This window comes from Benincasa hispida, chromosome 12, assembly GCF_009727055.1.
Source record: "Benincasa hispida cultivar B227 chromosome 12, ASM972705v1, whole genome shotgun sequence".
NCBI classification, from domain to species: Eukaryota; Viridiplantae; Streptophyta; class Magnoliopsida; order Cucurbitales; family Cucurbitaceae; genus Benincasa; species Benincasa hispida.
Window position 1 is genome coordinate 2713524 of NC_052360.1, and position 21773 is coordinate 2735296.

Genomic DNA, 21773 nt, shown 5'->3' on the forward strand with positions numbered 1-21773 from the left:
GATAACCATGAATCTTAGTTTATTGGTTTTTGGTTAAACCAACTAAAATATCAAATATTTCATAGACAATGTGAATAAAATACCATATATTATAAATCACAGAATGTTTGTTCATACAAATGTTTACAAACTACAGGACCCTGCGAGATTTAGGGCATCAACCCCAACAATGTTATTTTTAGGATCTCTTAATAAAGAGAACTAATGAGCAGAAGCAGATCGTTCCAAATCCCATTGTGAAAGAACATCAACATTTACAATCTAACATATAATAGTTATGCATCAAGTCTAAATTATAGCATGCTTCATAAAATTAATACTAAGAGATCAAGTGAACATACCCTTGAAGAACTTTTCTTCTCGTATCCCTCGACCAAACTCAACAACGCGTTCAACTGCACGAACGCAACGCAAACAAACTAGCAAATTGCACGAACTGGTAGAATCTCGAACATAATCAAGTAACACTTGACCCTCGACCCTCGAACAACAACTTGACACTACCACGAGGCTACCTTGGTATACTTGGTGTGAGGATCCAAGAGATGTAGGCTCTGTATGGATTTGGTAGAGGGAAAAAGGAACTGAACGATCATGTAGACGATTGAGTAAGTGGAAGAAGACAGAAATCTATCGTGTAGATTTGGGTACTCGATCGTTGAGCTGTGAGTAGCTATCGTATAGTATACTCTTTCTTTGATCATTTACTCTCTTAAGGCTATCGTATAGCTTTTCCTTTATGCACATTGGATTATGGAAAAATGAAAACAATTTTCATTTTATTCTATAGTTACCATATCTGATTATAACTTCCCACTAAGTCGGTTAATAGAGAAAAGGATAACCAACAACAATTATCTCATTGTTTTGTTATAAATAAATATAATAACTAATTTATCATATTATATTTATAACTTATAGTATTAATAACACTTCTCATACAATATATAAACCATAGCTCTTTTTCTCCTTTTTTCATATTTAATATAAATCATATTTATATTAATTCTGCCAATTAATGTATCGAATACATCAAATCAATAATATCATATATAATTGAATCAATTTAATTATATCATATATAATCAAATTTCCTCTTGTTAATTTAAACACTTCAAACTTACCCAAAAACTGATTCTCAACATGAATCCATTGAAATACCAAGGGGACCTTATGGACCTGTAGCTTGAATCTCCAACAGTATATGAATAACTGACCAAACTCTTTAATCATGATATCCACCATCCGTTAACTGTCAGGCATTCCACTAAATACCACAGTGCACTCTTCGCACTACAAATATATTTCTGTTTCCATCGGATATAACCAATCAATAATACGATGACCTTTCACAAATCGCTCATAAGTACAACTGGACCAATATACTATTTTGCCCCCCTAGTTACATCTAACTTCTTATGTACCACTGATTCCTCTAATGAACAATACATTATAGTTCCACTATGAGTAAACACGTCTCGGGCCAAGAGAAGGTACAGCGCCATATTTTTCAAGCTCCAGAATCAACCCTTAAGGGAGCAATTTATCTACTTACTCCTGCTTCGAAGAAGGAGTGAATTTCGACTTGTGTAGTTGAGTTCCCAACTCCCCAATCAAACGAATCCCCAAAGTGGTAGGTTTGAGTCGACGATCTGGCCACTCGTAGTCATGCAAATCAAAGGACCGCCCTCATAGGCAGGAGTTCCTAACTCACTCAGAATTAAGGTCATGTTACTTATAGTCATCCTAGTGAAATGAAAGTCTCTGTCATGAACGGCGTTATATAACTAGACTAAACATTTCGTGGTCCGATCCTATACAAACTCCTTGTATACTGCATCCCCGCTTGCATGTCTAATACATGAATGGTCAGAATCAGACCATTTCTAGCACTTTACAACACTTGTACCATCTACAAAGCGGGTCACACTCGTAGTGTCACTAGGATAAGGTTTCCCTCCTTTATCCATATACTACAGACCATTTAGGTTATCACTTATAGCATGATCCACTTGTATGTCTCCACATACATATTAAGTTACAAAGATACTCAGGGATATTAGTTTATTGGTTTATGGTTAATGCAACTAAAATAACTCATATTTCATAGATAGAAATGAATAAAATATCTCATATTATAAATCACCAAATATTTGTTCATATAGATGTTTACAAACTACAGAACCCTATGAGATTTAGGGCATCAACCCTAACAATCTCCCACTTTTCCTAAAGCTAGTGGGGTGTACAAGATAATTACAAGTACAAAACAATAAACTAGAGCACAAAGGCCCAGTACAACAATACTCCCACTTGTCCTAGTCTAGCCGCGGTCGATCCTGTAGACCCATGCTTTATAGGTGACCCTCAAACACTGTAGCCGTGAGAGCCTTCATAAACAAATCAGTAACGTTGTGCTTCGAAACTATCTTCATAACAATCACGTCCCCTTGATACAAAATCTCTCTTATGAGATGGTATTTGCGCTCAATATGCTTGCCTCGTTTATGACTTCGAGGCTCTCTGGAATTCGCTACAGCACCTTATTATCACAATAAAAGGTGATGTGCCTAGACATGTCTAGAACAACTTCCAGATCAGTCAGGAATTTCTTGAGCCAAATGGCCTCCTCAACAGCTTCACAAGCCGCTACATACTCAGCCTCCATAAGGGAGTCAGAATGCACCCCTGCTTAGTGCTTCGCCAAACTACAGCTCTTCCGTTAAGAGTGAACACTGATCTTGAAGTGAATTTTCAAGAATTCTTATCAATCTGAAAATCAAAGTTCGTGTACACAGTAAGGATCAAATCCTTAGAACCATACACAAGCATGTAGTCCCTTGTTCTCCGAAAATACCTAAGGATGTTCTTGACGGTTGTCCAGTGACCCTGTCCTGGATTAGACTAATATCTACTAACTATCCCCACAGCGTAGCAGATGTCAGTTCTAGTACATAACATCGCGTCCATCAAATTGCCAACAACAGATGCATAGAGAACCCGTCTCATTTTCCCAACATCTTGAGGTGTCTTAGGACACTGTTCCTTAGACAATGTAACTCCATCCGAGAAGGCAAAAGGCCCCTTTTAGAGTTTTGCATCAAGTATTTGATCAACATCTTGTCAATGTACGATGACTGAGATAGTGCTAGCACTTTGTTTTTTTCGATCCCGAAATATCTGAATCCCATGAAAAAACTGAGCCTCTCCTAAATCTTTCATTTGGAATTGGGTCACTAGCCAGTTCTTAACTGAAGTCGGTAAACTTATATCATTTCCAATGAGTAGGATATCGTCAACATATAACACTAGGAAAACTACTGAACTGTTGGTAACTTTCTTGTAGACACAAGGCTCATCAACGTTTTAGTCAAAGCCATAAGATTTGATTGCAGTATCAAACCTTATGTTTCAAGATCGAGATGCCTTTTTCAGTCCATAAATGGACCAATGCAGTTTGCAAACCTTTTTATCCTGACCTTGGGCTATGAATCCCTCAGCTTGCTCCATATAAATGATCTCCGCAAGATTACCATTCAGAAGGGAAGTCTTGACATCCATTTGTCATATCTCATAGTCATAATATGAGGCAATGGATAGGAGGATGTAGATAGACTTAAGCATGGCAACAGGTGAGAAAGTCTCCTTATAGTCAACTCCCTCTACTTGGGTATAACCCTTTGCCACAAGCCTAGCCTTGAAGGTTTGCACCTTCCCATCAGCACCCCGTTTCCTCTTGTAGATCCATTTATAACCTATAGATTTAACCCCATTAGATAGATCTACAAGATCCCATACTGAGTTGAAGTACATAGATTCTCCATCTCGAGATCCATGGCTTTGACCCATTCATCTCTGTCAACATCCTTCATTGTCTTCTTGTAAGACAACAGATCTTCAACCTTGCCACCGACTACCATAGCTAGGATTTCAGTTAAACCCATATAGCGAACAGGTGGGTTCGCAACCCTCCCACTATGTCGAGATTCCCTCAACTCTTGAGGTGGATTTGACCTACTAGATGAACTTCCATCAACAACTCTTGTTGATGTAGCAGGCTTTTCAACAACTCTTATTGAAGTTTTAGTAGTTTCGTTGGAAAGCTCACGCAACACGATTTTACTTCTTAGATTATGCTCCCTTATGTGATCCTTCTCAAGGAAGGTAGCGTTTGTTGATACAAACACCTTGTTTTCCGTAAGATTATCAAAATTACCCTATCGTGTTCCTTTAGGGTAGCCTACAAGTAGACACAACCTAGAACGTGGTTCTAATTTCTTAGGATTAGCCTCAAGCACATGTGTTGGACAACTCCAGATGCGGAAGTGACGCAAACTAGTTTTACACCCGTGCGACAACTCCAAAGGTGTTCTGGCAACACTCTTAGAGGAAACACAGCTAAGGATGTAAGTTGCAGTCTCTACTGCAAAACCCTAAAACGAGTCTGGTAAGAAAGTGTAACTCATCATCGACTGAACCATGTCTAACAAGGTTCTGTTTCTCCTTTCCAATACACCATTCTACTAAGGTGTACCAGGTGCTGAGAGTTGGGAAATGATTCCATGTTCTATCAAATAGTTCTGGAACTCAGAATCTAAAAACTCTCCACCTCGATTAGATCGAAGTGTTTTAATCCGTTTATCTAATGCGTTTTCAACTTCAGCCTTAAACTCTTTGAACTTTTCAAAGGATTCTGACTTATGTTTCATTAAATAAACATACCCATACCTCGAACAATCATCAGTAAAAGTGATGAAATACTTGTAGCCTCCCCTGGCTCGACATTCATCGAACCATAAAGGTCTGAATGCACTAACTTTAGAGGCTCTATGACCCTATAACATTTTCCAATAAAAGGTCTTTTAGTCATCTTGCCTTCAAGGCATGACTCGCACACAAGTAAAGAATTTTCCTCTAACTCGTTTAGAAGTCCATACTTCACCAACCTCTCAATCCTATTGAGATTGATGTGCCCTAATAAAGGTGCCAAAGTTGGGCATTTTATTTAGGAGAAACTTTAACTCATTTGTTTTGAGTTACGACAGTTTTAAACATCTCTATGTTATGGAGGGAATTTGTTGCTAACGGCCTTAGCTCATGCAAATTATTTTCCAATTTAGCTGAACATATCTCAACACCATCTTTCAGAATAAACACTTTAATAACTGAAAAATTGAGAGTATATTTACATTCAAGCAAGGAATTTACAGAAATCAAGTTCCTCTTTAACTTGGAAACAACATACACATCATTCAAAATGATAAATCTAATATGTAAAGTCAACCGAGGCCTCCCACTACCACAACTAAGACGATGTGCCCGGTGCCTACTCCCATCGTCATCTCACCAGCCTCAAACTGCCGTCAGGATTTAATCCCCTGAAAAGAAGAACAAACATGGTTAGTGGCCTCAGAGTCTATAATCCAAGCAGAATCATCATTCTCCACTAAACAAGTCTACAAAACTAGTAAATCACATTTACCTTGATTGGCTTTGGCCTTCTTTTTCTTCTTCAACCAACATGGGCAATTTCGCTTCCAGTGCCTATCCTGATTGCAGTGGAAATATTTTTCCTTTTCAATTGGCACTGATCGCCTACCTGCAGAGCGACAGGTTGTGGGTTAGTAAGCACTTTCCCCTCCCCTTATTACCCTTCTTCTTTTTCCACCTTTTAGTGCAGATTTAGTTTCTGAGATTGAACCTTTGAAGAACTTTTTAGATAATGAAGCAACATTTGTCTCACTAACCTTCTTCTCCTTGCTTTTCAGCAAGGATTGGAATGTCTACAACTCGTTGAGGAGAGTTGTAAGGATGTAATCAACCATGTTCAGAACAATGTTGCTTACCAAATACAGTAAGCTTTCTGGTAACATCTCCAAAATAATTCTAACCTGGCTGCCCTTATCGATGTGAGCCCTGTTCATCTTCGCCACATTAAAGTGGACCATCATGTTTAGAACATGTTCTCAAACAGATGTATCCTACTTCATTTTGGAGTTGAAGATGAACTTTAGAGCTTCATGCTGAAGTTGCCCGGATGGTTGTCCGAACATTCCCTTTAGGGACTCCATGATCTCACGAGAAGAGACTATGGGCTCATGCTTCTTGGCTAATAAATCGTTCAGACTAGCCAAGATGTAAGCTCGGGCCTTCTCGTTTACCTGTGTCCATTTCTCATAGGCCTATGGAACATTTCGAGCGATAGTTTAAGTTGGAATAGGACAATGATAAGTATTGTGTTTATCGTGTTTTTCTAACTAGCATAGTTATCATTAGTCAATTTTTCGGCGACTAAAAGAGCAAAAGTAGCGGTTGCCATATTTAAAAGGTTGATGAAAACAAGAACAAACTTAATAAGTCTATTTGCATTACCACTTTTAACACCAATTTTAGGTTTTAACAAAATAGTTTTATTGTACCCTAAGTGAAGTGACACCTATTTTGCAATGATGTCCCAGTAAGGTAGGACAAAAGTCACTGTTGGGGTGACCAAGTGCCCCTTCACTGGGATGATACATTATGAACCATTATATAGAAACAACTCTTGTAACTGACTCTAAGAGTCACCATTTTTCAGTTCAGAATTTGTTAACACCCTTAACAATTCCGCATAAGTGTAACCCCTCATTTTAGGCTCTAGAGTCTCGCCCTAATGTATCCACCGTAGGAAAAAAGCAGATTAGGACAGAAGACTAAAGCAACCTTATCCTTTTCAGGAGATCAGATAAAGAGTTGAGCAAATACAGCCATCCTTAAGGGGAACACTCCCAGGGTGCCTCGAGGCGATGCACAAAAACGTTATCCAACCTAATGAGAGAGACTGTGGGATATGTTGTCACACGTTCCACTTCCACTTACTATGAACATTCTCTCCGTTCCCCTTGGTATTGACCTACCCAAACACCATCCTTTAGAGGGACACTCCTAGGGTGTCACGAGGCCGAGGATAGATCTCACGGTGTGAACTTTTAGGGAGAAACATGTAGAGAATTAAGTAAAGTATCATATACCCTAAGTACCTCCAACTGAATATTCTACCTAGGGTTTCATTTACTTAGACAATCCGGCTACTGATTTTATCTAAGTGTGAGTTTAATTTTCTTAAAAACAACTCTTGCTTTTGATAATTAAACAAGTTCAAATCAAGTCGTATTAAACACTTTAATAGACTATCATCAAATTTGCATGCATGCAGCAAATCTATCTAATTCATCTTTCTAGGTAGGTTCCCAGGTAAGGGTGTTCCATTTCCGTCAGCTTAAATATCCCAGCCTAGACAGAACTCACCTTAAACAAAAGGTCTCTTATAGATAGATTTGGTACATATTTAATCTTTTATTAGTCAATTTAATCCTATTAAACCGAATTAAAAGATTAAACTTACATTTCTAATCTCATTAGAACTGTGATCTTAGGTCTATCTCAATCAAATTAAACTCTTTTTATACAAGTTTAAACCTAAGTTTAAATGCATGTCTTTCTTATTGATTTTAGTTCTAATTTTAATTATAACACTTATAAAAAGAAACAGTTAAAACCAACAACATTGTTCAGCTAGACTAGGTATTTATAACTTTTATAAATTAACCTAAGTGTCATGCTTCATGCAATGTTCATTCATTACTATATTAACTCTTATCTAACTTGTAATGAACCAAGCATACACGCTTTCATACACCCTTATACTATAACACTTATAATATAAAGATGATGTATGGATATGCTTAATGCATGAATATATTATAACTTTTATATTATGTGATGCATGAGCATGATTTAAAGTAATTTAATCATGCAAACTACTATATTATAACTCTTATAATATAAAGATGATGCATGAATAAGTGCATAACCTATGGTAGGTTTTAAAACTATATGGCATACTTTATGACATATAATTAAGCATGGACCGGGATAATTAGCCTAAAAAATCAAAAAAGAAAAGCTATCTATTACAAAAACCATCAAGCCAACTGATTCAAACAGGCGAACCGGGTCTTGAACCGCCCGGGCGAAGCCTCATTCCTTGATTGCATAGCAACTCTAGGTGATCGCCGAGTACGCTGAACGAATATAAACTATCATGTACCATGGATTGAATGCCTATGATATGCGATGAAGCATGAAGGCCACGTGATCATGCAACGCACATCGTATAACGCATGCCTAAACGATTAAATAGACGATAACTATGTGATGAAGCATGATCGTCTAAGCGATCGTGGAGCAAGCGTCAAGTATCGTATACGGAGTGATCGAGTAGTCAGTGATTATGCGATGAACATGTTGGCCTACTCAATCGTTCAGTGCACGAGCCTACCATGTGTTGAATATCCTATACTCAAAAATCGTTTACCTTAATGTCTACACGATCGAGTAGCCAATGCAACATGATCGAGCAAACTTTTTACTCGATCATGTAGCATTAGCTATGTGATCGTTTAGCAAATATTACACGATCGAGTAGAACTTTTCTACACGATCGCGTAGCCAAATCTAAATGATCGTTTAGCCTGGGCTACACAATGCGACCAACCATTGTTCTTCTTCCTTGATGAGAACGACATCTCTATGTGTTGAAGCTTCATCACAAATGACACTTACAGACTCAAACACTTTGAATACATAATCGATAGCAAATTAATTATGCCCAAAACACAGTGGCCTTTACAAATTAACTTGAAATGTAAATAAAGCTTTAATAAACAGAGGCAATCATCCAGAAACATCCATCAATTCACATCCACAATTGCATTTAACACTTAAACACTTGCAGAAACATAAAATCCACCAAGACTGCAAATGTAATTCAATACATCAATGGAATTTTGAATATCAGAACAACCTTGCTCTGATACCAATTTTAGGAACTCTTAACAAAGAGAACCAATGAGCGGAAGCAGATCGTTTCAAATCTCATCGTGAAAGAACATCAACATTTACAATCTAACACAGAACAAATATGCATCATATGTAAATTACAACATGCTTCATAAAATTAACACTAAGAGATCAAGTGAACATACCCTTGAAGAACTTTTCTTCTCGTATCCCACAATCGAGCTCAACAACGCGTTCAACTGCATGAACGCAACGCGAACAAACCAGAAAATTGCACGAATTGGTAGAATCTCGAACAGAATCGAGTAACACTCGACCTTCGACCCTCGAACAACAACTTGACACTACCACGAGGCTACCTTGATATACTCAGTATGAGAATCCAAGAGGTGTGGGCTCTGTATGAACTTGGTAGAGGGAAGGAGGAACTGAACAATCGAGTAAGTGGGAGAAGACAGAAGTTTATTGTATAGATTTGGGTATTTGATCGTTTAACAGCAAGTAGTTATCGTATAGTATACTCTTTCTTTGATTGTTTACTCTCTCAGGGTTATCGTATAGCTTTTCCTTTATGCGCGTTGGATTATGAAAAAATGAAAATGATTTTCATTTTAACAATCAGTTACCATAACTAATTACAACTTCCCATTAAGTCGGTTAATAGAGAAAAGGATAACCAACAACAATTATCTCATAATTATTTTGTTATAAATAAATATAATAACTAATTTATCATATTATATTTATAACCTATAGTTTTTTTATCACATCTCATGCAATATATAAACCATAGTTCTTTTTCTTCTTTTTGGCATTTAATATAAATCATATTTCTATTAATTCCTCCAATTAATGTATCTAATACATCAAATCAATTATATCATATATAATTGAATCAATTTAATTATATCATATATAATCAATTTTTTTTTTAATTTGAACACTTCAAACTAACCCAAAAACTGATTCTCAACATGAATCCATTTAGCTACCAAGGAGACCTTATGGACCTGTAGCTTGAAGCTCCAATAATACGTGAATAACCGACTAAACTCTTTAATCACAATATCTACCATCTGTTAATTGTCGGGCATTCCACTAAAGACCGACAGCTGCGTTCTTTGCGCTATAGATATATTTCTATATCTATGGGATATAACCAATCAACAATACGATGACTCTTCACAAATCGCTCGTAAGTACAATTGGGCCAATATACTATTTTACCCTTGTAGTTACATCTAACTTCTTAAGTGCCACGAATTCCTCTAATGAACAATATATCATAGCCCTACTATGTGTAAACACTTCTAGGCCCAAGAGAAGGTGTGGCGCCACATTATTCAAGCCCCGAAATCAGCCTTAAGGGATCAATTTATCTACTTACCTCTACTTTGGAGAAAAAGTGAATTCTGTCTTGTGTAGCTGAATTCCCAGTTTCCCAATCATAATCCCTAAAGTGGTAGGTTTGAGTCGGCAATCTAGCCACTCGCACCCATGCAAATCAAAGGACCGCCCTCATAGGCAGGACTTCACAACTCACTCAGAATTAAGGTCATGTTACCTATGGTCATCCTAGTGAAATGAAAGTCTCAATTATGAACAACGATATATAACGAGACTAACCATTTCGTGGTCCGATCTTATACAAACTCTTTTATATAGTATATCCCCGCTCGCATGTCTAATACATGAATGATCAAGATCATTGTAGCACTTTACAACATTTGTAACACCTACAAAACGGGTCATACTCGTAGTGTCATCAGGATAAGGTATCCAGCTTTATCCATATACTACAGACCATTTAAGTTATCTCTTAAGCATGATCCACCTGTATGTCTCCATATACATGTTTACGTTACAACGATAACCATGGTTCTTAGTTTATTGGTTTGTGGTTAACGCAACTAAAATATCAAATATTTCATAGACAATGTGAATAAAATATCATATATTATAAATCACAGAATGCTTGTTCATATAAGTATTTAAAAACTACAGGACCCTACGAGATTTAGGATATCAACCCCAACAATGTTATATGTGCTAAATCATATTTAATAGAACTCGAAAAAGAAGTTGCTTTGGTGTCTCTGATTGGAGTTTGCCTATGGTGTCTCTGATTGGAGCGCAACTGTAGAACGTTCCATGTTGAAGAGAAAGTTCCTAATCATTTATGGGAGGATATTTTATACTTAGTTGCACAATGGAGCACTAAATCCAATCTTTTTAACAATTATGATGCATCTTGTATATCGCTAAATTGGAAGGCTTTTCTCTGGTCTCTCCTTATTTTGAAACCGAACCTTGATCTTCCTATGCTCCTTGTATATATTTATAAAAAAAAAAAATGCATCATTTTTTACCTGGAACATGATGGGTGGTGCTATAAATGTGTCAACCTAGTTGAGATATCCGGATGCATCTACTGATCTCTCGATCTCTCGTACATTTACACATTTAGAGAGATAAATTACTTATTTAATTTTATTAATAATTTAATTATTCAATCTAGATTAGTAAACTTTTTTATTTTATTTTACTTTCAGTTTTCATCTAAATACAAAATTTTATATAAATTCATTTCAAATCTTTATCATTGGAGAATCTTAAAGGGTCATTTCACAATTTTCAAACCATATCATTTAAAATAGTTTCATGAACACCTTGTTATTAGTTGTAAAAATAGAGTTAATTAATTGAGGTGTATCCAAACAATAAACACAAAATGGTTGGACCAATTGAGAAATTGTCTTTGAAATGCAAACAAGCATTGACTTTAAAGCCCCCTTTGAGTTCATAAAAATGCATCTCCCAAAGTGACGAGAGACAATTAAGAGTCATGTGAGTATGGCCCTCTAACCATATAAAAGATAAAGCGTCAACCATTGGCTAACTACTGACACACACCCACACGGTTCTGCACAGCCACACGTTATTGAAAGGCCCCTCCTTTGACCAAACCCCTCCTCTCCTATTTTGCCAACAAAACCTTAAGCCAACCAGGTTTGTTCGTCGTTGGAACAGGTCTCGATTGATAACGATTTTGTTTTTAGTTTTTTATTTTTGAAATTTATGATCCGAATGTTATAGATTTGTTAACTTAGTTGAGAAGTCTGGGTGCACCTTCTGATCTCTCTTTCTCCTTTAATATCTTGTTAAAAAATGTTTGTTTTCGCTTAATTTCCTATGATGGAATGGTTTTCACCAATTTCAATGTAACATCTTAATTCTTTTTTAAATTCTAAAAACAAAAACAAATTTGTGATCAAAATTACTTTTCTTCGTTCCTGAACTTGACATGTTTATAAAAACTAAATAACAAAATATAGAAATTTGTGGGCAGACGTAGTGTTTGTAAGTTTAATTTTAACAAATGAAAAACTAAAGGCCAAATAGTTATCAAATGAGGTTTTAAGTTTCGAAGTTGATTTTGATGATTTAACATGGTAACATAATATTAACCTTGTGTTCAAGTCCCTTTAATATTATTTTTTTATAAATAAAGTCTCGCATTTAGTATGGTAGATATAATTTTCCATGGTATATAAGTAAAGTGGGTATAATTATCTTCATTGGTATATGAAACATTTTGGGTGGTTCAAAAAGTAAAGTCATGCGAGTTTATGTCCAAAAGCAAACAACGTCATGCTATCACGAAGACGAATATGTGGAGATTTTGTTGTCCTTAAAAATTTTATTTCTAATTAACATTGATTTTCACTTGAGGGAAAATATTGTTAAAATATGTATATAATTAAACTTAGAAAAAAAATCAAATTTGACCCCAAAACTTAAATAAGTCTTGCAATTTTTACCCTCAATTTTTTTTTAGTAATAGACGTTTTAGCAAAAAATAGTATAAAAATCTTCGTAAACTTTTTAGTTTCAATAAAATAAGGTGTTGCAAAAAAAAAAAAAAAAAAAGTGTGATGGATGCATAAATTAACCATTGAATAATTTACTCAAAATTCATAAATTAAAAAAAAAAAAGAAGCTCTAGTACTACCTTTTTCTCTAGAATTTTATCATTTTTATATTGGACGGATAATCGAAACATTTTTTTTTTTCTTTTAACAATATTTGGAGTGAGAAATTATCGGAGCCTTAAATTTACAGAAATTCAATCGAGGGTTATGGTTGTCACAAACATATCTAAGTTTGAGGAGTAATTTGACAAAATTGAAATTTTAGGACTAAATAATTGATAGAACTTGGCAAATAATTGAAGAGTCAATGATTGATCTTTTTGCTTTAAACTTTTCGTAAACCATCGATTTAAGTTTTTAGATTGATAATGATAATTCAAACCTAATTTAATCAACTTTATTCTTTGTCTCATCCAAATTGTCGTATGGATTCACTAATCGCGATAATTGCTATTGTTTATATTACATATATTTTTGTTCTCATTTGTAATAAATGCAAGGCTACAGTCACATTCCTAATTGAAAAGAGACCATTTCATGGCATGCAAAGCTGCCCACAAATGCATTGGGAAAATCTCTTTTAACATCTCACAGCTCATTTTGTCTTTGAAAGAACCAAATCCAAAGTCAAAAAGGCTTGACAATATATGTATTGTTTTTTGAGATCTCTCTTTTTCCTATGTACACAAACTTTAATTTGGATACATAAATGAAACCCAGTGTTGCCCCATCACTACATGTTTGAATGGAAGTTATATATTAGTAATGAGAGAAAAGTTGGATACAGTGAGGCTAATTTATGGCACCAAAAAAAGAAAAGGTCAAGAATATGGTTTCATGATCATTTAAGAATAGTAGAGCTATAAAGTCAATGAGATAAATAGGATTGACCTTGTTTCTAGGTTTTGTGACATGCCACGTGGCTGGAGTTGACTATTAAAACCTGTAGTTGGTCATACAATCCTTTGACTTTTGTTTATTTTTTTTTATTTATCACAAATCTCGAGATTTTAAATTATGACTGTAGGGGTGTTCAAAAAATTCGATGACCTAAAAAAATCGATCAACCCAACCCAACCCATTCACTTTGGGTTGGGTTATGAACTTTTTTGGGTTGGGTTCAAATAAATGAAAATTTTATGGGTTGGGTTGGTTCATGGGTCACCTAAAATAACCCAAACCAACCCAACTTATTATTAATTTTAAAATATATATATATATATATTTTGCTTATGTACAATTAGATATATTATATTTATTTTAGTTTTCTTTAATTTTATAAGTTTTTTTTTTGATAATTTATTCTTTAACAACTCTTAAAAATAGTTTTTTTTTTTCATTTTGAAAAAAGATTATACATTATATAAATTGAAATTGAGTTGTTAATCTTAATTCATATATGAAAATAGTTAAATCGAATTTTTACGTATTAATATTTTACTTCATTTTATAAAAAAAAAAATTAAATAAATTACCTGAGTAATCTGAACTAACCCAATCCAAATATTTCATGATTGGGTTGGGTTGGGTTCATTTTTTAATGATGGTTATTTGGGTTGAAGAAATTTACAACCCGAACAATTGGGTTTGATCTAAAAAGTCTTTCAACCCAACCCAACCCACGAACACCCCCTTTGATGCGTACAACACTGAGTATGAAAAAAAAAACATACTTCTAATTCAATTGAAAATTAACATCTCGTTTGGTAACTATTTGATTTTTTTTTAATTTTTGAAAATTAAACCTATAGATATTGTTTCCATCTTCAAATTTCTTTTTTTGTTATTTACTTTTTACTAATGGTTTAAAAAACAAAGCTAAATTTTGAAAACAAAAAAAGTAGCTTTTAAAAACTTGTTTTTATTTTTAAAATTTGGTTAAAAATCCAATTATTGTACTTAAGAAATATACAAATTATTGTAAGAAATGAGGAGGAAATAGACTTAATTTTCAAAAATTAAAAATAAAAATGAAATTTTTACCAAACGAGGCCTAAGAAATTCATATATACTGTATGTCAGTTGAACTATACTTTAACTCTTTCAATTAAATATTGACACATTATTTTATTTCATGTACATGACATGCATTATTCTTTAATCATCGTTCTATTTGATAGGGATAAGGACTCTCCAACTATCTCTATAATGGTATGATATTGTCCACTTTGGGCATAAACCCTCGTAGCTTTACTTTTAAAACTACTCCAAAAGGCCTCATACCAATGGAGATAATTGTCTTCTCTTATAACCTTATGATCATCCTCTTATTTAATCAATATGAGATTTTAGTCGCATTCCCAACACTATTATGATAAACGATGGAATGTGGTTTCCATACTACTCTAAATAAAAATTTCCCAACTGAGTGTCTTAATTAAATATAAAAATATTGTTTGATATATTATATCTACAACAATATTGTAGTCACATTTCTATGTTAAATTAGAAGAGTATAATTGTTAAAGTTTGATATAATTAAATTTACCATAATTAATAGGTTGGAAAAAAAATATGGGTAATTGTCTTTTTAAAATAATTATGGGTAATTATTTTAAAACACAACACTACTAAAAATATTTTCAAATATAATAAAATGTCACCGTCTATTAGACAGTGACATTTTTCTATATTTATAAATAAGTTGATTCATTTTCTTATATTTGAAAACAACGAAAAATTATTGTGCAAGAATGAAATTTAATTTTTTTTAATTATAGATTTAATGGTAAGAAATCAAAGTAGCAACATAAAAACATTTTTTTGGTAGTCACAATAAATAATTTTAAAATTACAACATAATATCTTTTACGATTGGAAAAATTATTGAATGAGATTATCACATGTTTGTCCCAATCATTTTGAGATTTAGGTTTAAAATATATTTGCACCCTAATAACGATTCAAACAACAATTTGAAGTGCAATTTTTATATTCACTTTCATGCATTCAATGACGTAACATTGTCAACATCACCATAATATTGTAAATTTTGAGATAGCTTTCTTGTTATTATAAATTGGAAAAAGTTCCAAAATTTAATTTAACATTGGTTTTGTTCATAGTGTTCTTTTTTCTAACTTTTATATACTTCTATATATTAATTTTGGTGTAGTCTAATTTTAATTTTTATATTACTTTTAATAAATCTTAACTTTAATTTACTCGTACTAGTTTATTATTGATTTTTTCAAAAGACCTTTTTATAATTTATGAGTCTTTCAGTCATAAATTTTTTAAATATATTCACATATATTGTATTTTCTTACATAAAAATGTATTATTATTATTTAACCAATTTTTCTAAAAACTAAATTTGAAATACTAGATTTAAGATTTATTGAAGGGTTATTTTTAAATATAGGAAAACAATGAACCAAAATATTTATAAAAGTATAGTAAAATATCACAATAGATACAGATAATAGTTTATCGTGGTCTATTACAGATAAACTGTGATATTTTGTTATTATTTATAAATACTTTCAGCAGTTGTGTTATTTAAAATAATTTTTTTATTGAAAATTCATAAACTAAAACCAAAAATTAAAAAATACCAGAACTAATAGTTCAAAATTAAACTAGATTTTGAAAAGGAAAAAAACAAACAAACAAAAAGTGTCTCACTATGACAATTTCCACCATTTCTAAACCTATGAATGCTTCAAACACTGACACAAATGCAAGCAAGCAAAAAAAAAAAAAAAAAAAAAAAAAAAAAAAAAAAAAAAAAAAAATTTCAGATTGTAATGGCGACCATTTCAAACCGTAGTCGTTGCAAAACATGCACATATTATGCTTCTCTTTGCATGACACTATCAACTTCTTTAGCTCACATAGTTAAATAATGCAAGAGCTTTGAACCGAGTCTACAACTGTGGAGAGTGTTAAAAAAAATATGGTTTTCTTTTAAATCATATGTTGTGACGTTCATTGTTTTCTTTATCAACTTCTTTGGTGGTGTCCATTGCTTCACGACCTTTGTGTTTGGAGATTCACTCGTTGATGTCGGGAACAATGACTATATTTTCACCCTCTCCAAAGCTGATTCACCACCATACGGTATTGATTTCAAGCCCTCCGGTGGCCAGCCCACCGGAAGGTTCACCAATGGTCGAACTATTTCAGATATTATCGGTAATGTATTCACCTATGTATTGATTTCAGATATATTTAAACATGGATTATTATTATTATTATTATTATTATTATTATTATTATTATATTTATTATTATTATTGGCTCCTATTTATAGGATATTTGGCCTCATTTTATTGGATTTGCAAACTTTCTCTTAAATTGTAAAAACAAGATTGCAAAAAATAGGACCGAAAAACTATTAACAATATAGCAATCATATTCAATGTTTAATCAATATATATATATATATATATATATATATAATGATTATTTTTGGAAGATCAGTAACAAAGAAATAAAAATATAAGAAAACTTTTAAATGCATATATGTTTTAAAAATTGAAATGAAGAACAATGAAACATTTAACAACGTTATTGATATGAAGTTATTCATATATATATACATACGATCTTAAATATATATGAACTTTTATATATATATATTCTTGGAATTGATATAGGTTGACATTTGAGGAAATTATTATAGATCAAATTACTTATATGGAAAGTCTGAATCAGGGGAATATCTTGGAGCCAAATCATTTCCTCTACCATTTCTAGCTCCAAGTAAAGAAGCAGACACGATATATAATGGAATCAACTATGCCTCTGGAGCTTCTGGAATTTTGGATGAAACTGGTCTTTTATTTGTAAGTAATGCATTATATTCAACTCAAAATGATTTTTTTCTTCTAATTTTTTTTATCATATTTTAGATCCCAATAAGATTTAAGATATGTGTATATATAATGTCTTGAATTTCTTATTTCGTGTTTCAAATACTTACGCATTATATCTTATTTAATTACGATTATCGGCTTAGAATTTTGAGAGGTATTATCAAAACCTTTTAACCCTATTAGTATTTTTGTATTTTCATATGTATATCTTATATTTCTCTCTCTCCCTGTAGACATAACTAACATACTATCAATGAACTGCATAATCTATGTGTCAAGATTTAATTATTGGCTATGTTTTCTTTTTTGTTTGTCGATTTCGTTTATGTTGTAACACGTTTTTTTTTTTATGAATAGTTGGGAAGGATTCCACTGAGGGAGCAAGTGAAGAATTTTGAGGCGAGCAGAGATTACATGGTGAAAGTAAAGGGAGAGAATGAAACAATGGAGGTTTTGAAGAATGCAATTTTCTCTTTAACAGTTGGATCCAATGATATAATCAACTATATTCAACCCTCCATTCCATTTTTCCAAAGAAACAAGGCTTCCCCAAGTGATTACTTGGATCATATGGTCTCCAACTTAACAATACATCTCAAGGTAAAATAAAATAAGAAAAATATAATAGATTCTTTATTGAGTTTATATTTAATTAGTCATCTATATTAAACAATAATATAGTTGAAAAGAAATAGTTTATATCTAACCCTTTTAAAGTTAGTTTATATTGTTCTTGCCTTGTTCAATTTAGGACCCTAGATTATAGTTTATCAAAGAAGTTGACAATTTTTCTTGCATTATTCCCCCTTTTGGTACGGTATAGACAAATGATGAGCTAATATCAAAAGAAAATGTGTAAAATAAGTGGGGAAATACAAAATTGATTTTTTGGAGAATTAACAAAACCGTACCTAATAATTCAATCAAAGATTTTAAAATGACAAGGACCAAACTTAACTGTTTTTTCATCACATAAAAACTATAAAGAGCACTCTAAATTATTAGTAGATATATTTTTAAAAATAATATTTCTTTTTTATTGGAGAAATCTTTCTGTTGATCCCTACTAAAAATTTGGCAACTAATTATGTTTTTGAAAAAAAAAATGCAAAATATTAGTCTTTTAACTTTTTAGATTTCTTTAATTATTATTTTTTTTAATTGAAAAGCTTTTTTGTTTTGAAAGCATTAGAATATCCGACCAACAGCCAAGGACACCCTCCACCAGGAAATGGTCAAGGACAAAAGGTAGCCCACCATAAGTAAAAAGAAGATACCAATCTTTTGTATGGTGAGGGACTTTAGTGTTAGTGCTAATTTTTGGGACAATGATATTTTGGCAAGACTTGAAGAATAAGTATGACCTTGGGCAAAGAAAAACTTAACCAAGTAAATTACTTAAACCTTACTTTTCCTACTTCCGATCAGAACACAAATAACCCTAATCAGTCATTTTTTAATACGATTTATGGTACAATATTTGTAAAACTATCGAGTACTTAATTAATTTGATATGGTTTATAACTTTGTATATCTCTATACTTGGCTAGTGAATTTATGATTTGAAAAATATAGTTGGTTATAAATGAAGAGGTTATTTCTTATGTCTGGATTTAAGTAGCTTGTGGTAATAATTATAAGTTTTTATGGATGAAGCAACTACACAAGTTGGGAGCACGAAAGTTTGTAGTGGTGGGAGTTGGACCACTAGGATGCATTCCATTTGTACGAGCAGTACATTTTGTAACAAATGAAAAATGCTCAGAAGAAGTGAACCGATTGATTGAAGCCTACAATTTTAAACTAAATGAAGTGGTTGATCAATTGAATTTAGAGTTTGGTCCCAATACCATGTTCGTTTATGCCAATTCATATACGGTCTTCACGAAGATTATTGTCAATTATCAACAATATGGTTAGATTTCAAATCCCAACTTTTAATTCAATGCTTTCATTAATAAAATATTGCAAGTTTTGATTTGCGTTTAAATTGTTTTTATACATTTATTGTCTAAGTTAGATTTTATTTTGATTCCCTATATGATTTTAAAAGTTTTTTGTCGAATAGTTCACTTTTACAATATATTCATGACATTAGAGAAAAGTAATGGATTGACCTTTAGGTATGAGTTAATAGGTTAAATTGAATGACTACATAGGGCTAGTTGTATTAAAGTTTGAACTTTAGTCCAAAAAAAGAAAATTTGGTGGGATTTAGGTCGGAAGGAAATAGGTTGTGTAGAAAAAGGGTGTCTTTTAATACACTACATTTGCCAAAGTTCTAATCCCAAGACACCTATTTTCTCTCTTTTGCCATGTAAAAAAATAATAAATAAACAAGTAAAGCATTGGGTAATAGCATAAATATTATATAGAAAAAAAATTAAATGAAGCTCAAATCTTGAAGAATAAAATGGTGATTTGACCGAAGAAAAATTGGGCAGATAGGTTAAAGTAGGTAAAATCGTAATTATAATTATTGGCAATGTATAGACATTGTTTCTTTACAAAAACTTCTCAACTTTTAATTTTTTTTTTTTTTTTTTTTTTTTTTTTTTTTTTTTTTTTTTTTTTTTTTTTAGAAAAACACTTGTACTTTTTGGTAACTTTTTTATTGTTACGTCTTGAATATGTTATTTCGTGCTTTGAATAACTAAATACGAGGTTTGGATTATAGGCTTAGGATTTACAGAGATGTCATATATAAACCCTCTTACCTATTGGAACTTCTGCAGTATTTCTCTCAATAATATATTGTTATCTTCTTCCATTCGTGAAAATAATTCATTGTTAGTTAACAATGTAAACATCTTTATCAAACTTTACTGTTTACGTTTTTCTTACTTTTTTTTTTAATTTGTCGTTTCAACATTTCTTTTAACTCCAATTATTTTTTCATATGGTGAAATATTTTAATTGTTTTGAAAACATGATAATAGGGTTTGTGAATGCAAAGCAACCATGTTGTGGTGGATACTTTCCTCCTTTCATTTGCTACAAGGACCAAAACCAAGATCAAAACCAATCATCAAGCTCCTTTTTGTGTGATGATCGATCAAAATATGTGTTTTGGGATGCTTATCACCCAACAGAAGCTGCTAATATCATAATTGCCAAAGAGCTCCTTGATGGAGATGAAACCATTAGTTCTCCCATCAACATTCGTCAATTGCATGCCTATCGTTTTTAATAGTGTTTTGAATTATGCTTATGTTGGCCCTATACAATATATTGTGATCAATTTACATGTGATATATAAGTCACTCTCATATATTATTACCGTTTAGTCGTTTGATCAAGTTTCTACTTTGTCAATCATTACGTATGTAATCGAACTTAAATTACAATGAAATTTATCTTTAACAAGGGATCAGTGTTATATGCCCGTAGGTCCATATCGTAATAAACCTTATTGTTTTTACATGGTCTATCTAAATGTGGAGTATGAAATAAAACCACAATGGATATATACAAATATCAAACATTGGAAGTTAAGATCAAAGTCTCATATCGATTAAAGAAGAGAAAATTCTTAGGTATACGAATGACAGACAACATCTTCATTAATATGAAGTGTGCTTATCAGGTAATACTCAAATGTAAGAAATGACATGATACTATCAAACATTGATGTGATATCATTATCCAACAACATCACTTGATGTGTGTCCACCACTTAGAGATGAAATGAGCAAAATTAGTCTCATCTAATGATTATTGTCCAAAATGGGAAGAAGGGAAGAGGAGAGAGAAAACTTAGAAAAACATATTTTTAATAGGCTTAGAATAAATAAACATGTTGAGATTCAAAGGGAAAATTACTAACAGTTATTTTCATTAAAAAAAAAAAAACCATCTTTGAAATGATAGAGGATCATACTTCAACTTTAAATTACACTAATTTAAAGAAATAGTTTGAATATCTTGATGCACTCACTGATCTCTCAACCATTTATATTAAGATTAAAATGGTTTGAATCTTTAACTATCTGATCGAATATATAACTAATTTAGCTCGTATTCAAATTTGTTTCCAAACCAATGCTCCAAAAAATATCTTACACACGTATAGATATGAAAATGACATCCCTTAACTTGATTTCAAAGTGCCCATAATCATGATGAAGTCCTCCCACTAAATGTGGTCACTTGACATAGTTATGTCTCTTTGATATACGTC

The 21773-nt window shown here is 32.4% G+C and overlaps 1 protein-coding gene across 1 annotated transcript; it reads left to right on the forward strand.

The window, feature by feature from the left end:
• The first annotated feature begins 5521 nt into the window (after positions 1-5521).
• On the forward strand, positions 5522-20806 carry LOC120093038 (GDSL esterase/lipase At5g41890). Its single transcript, XM_039051346.1, has 6 exons — positions 5522-5620; positions 16628-16910; positions 17433-17563; positions 17951-18193; positions 19250-19508; positions 20533-20806. Exons 1-6 carry the CDS (start codon positions 5522-5524, stop codon positions 20781-20783), a joined length of 1266 nt encoding a protein of 421 aa, XP_038907274.1. The 3' UTR covers positions 20784-20806.
• The last annotated feature ends 967 nt before the right edge of the window (positions 20807-21773 follow it).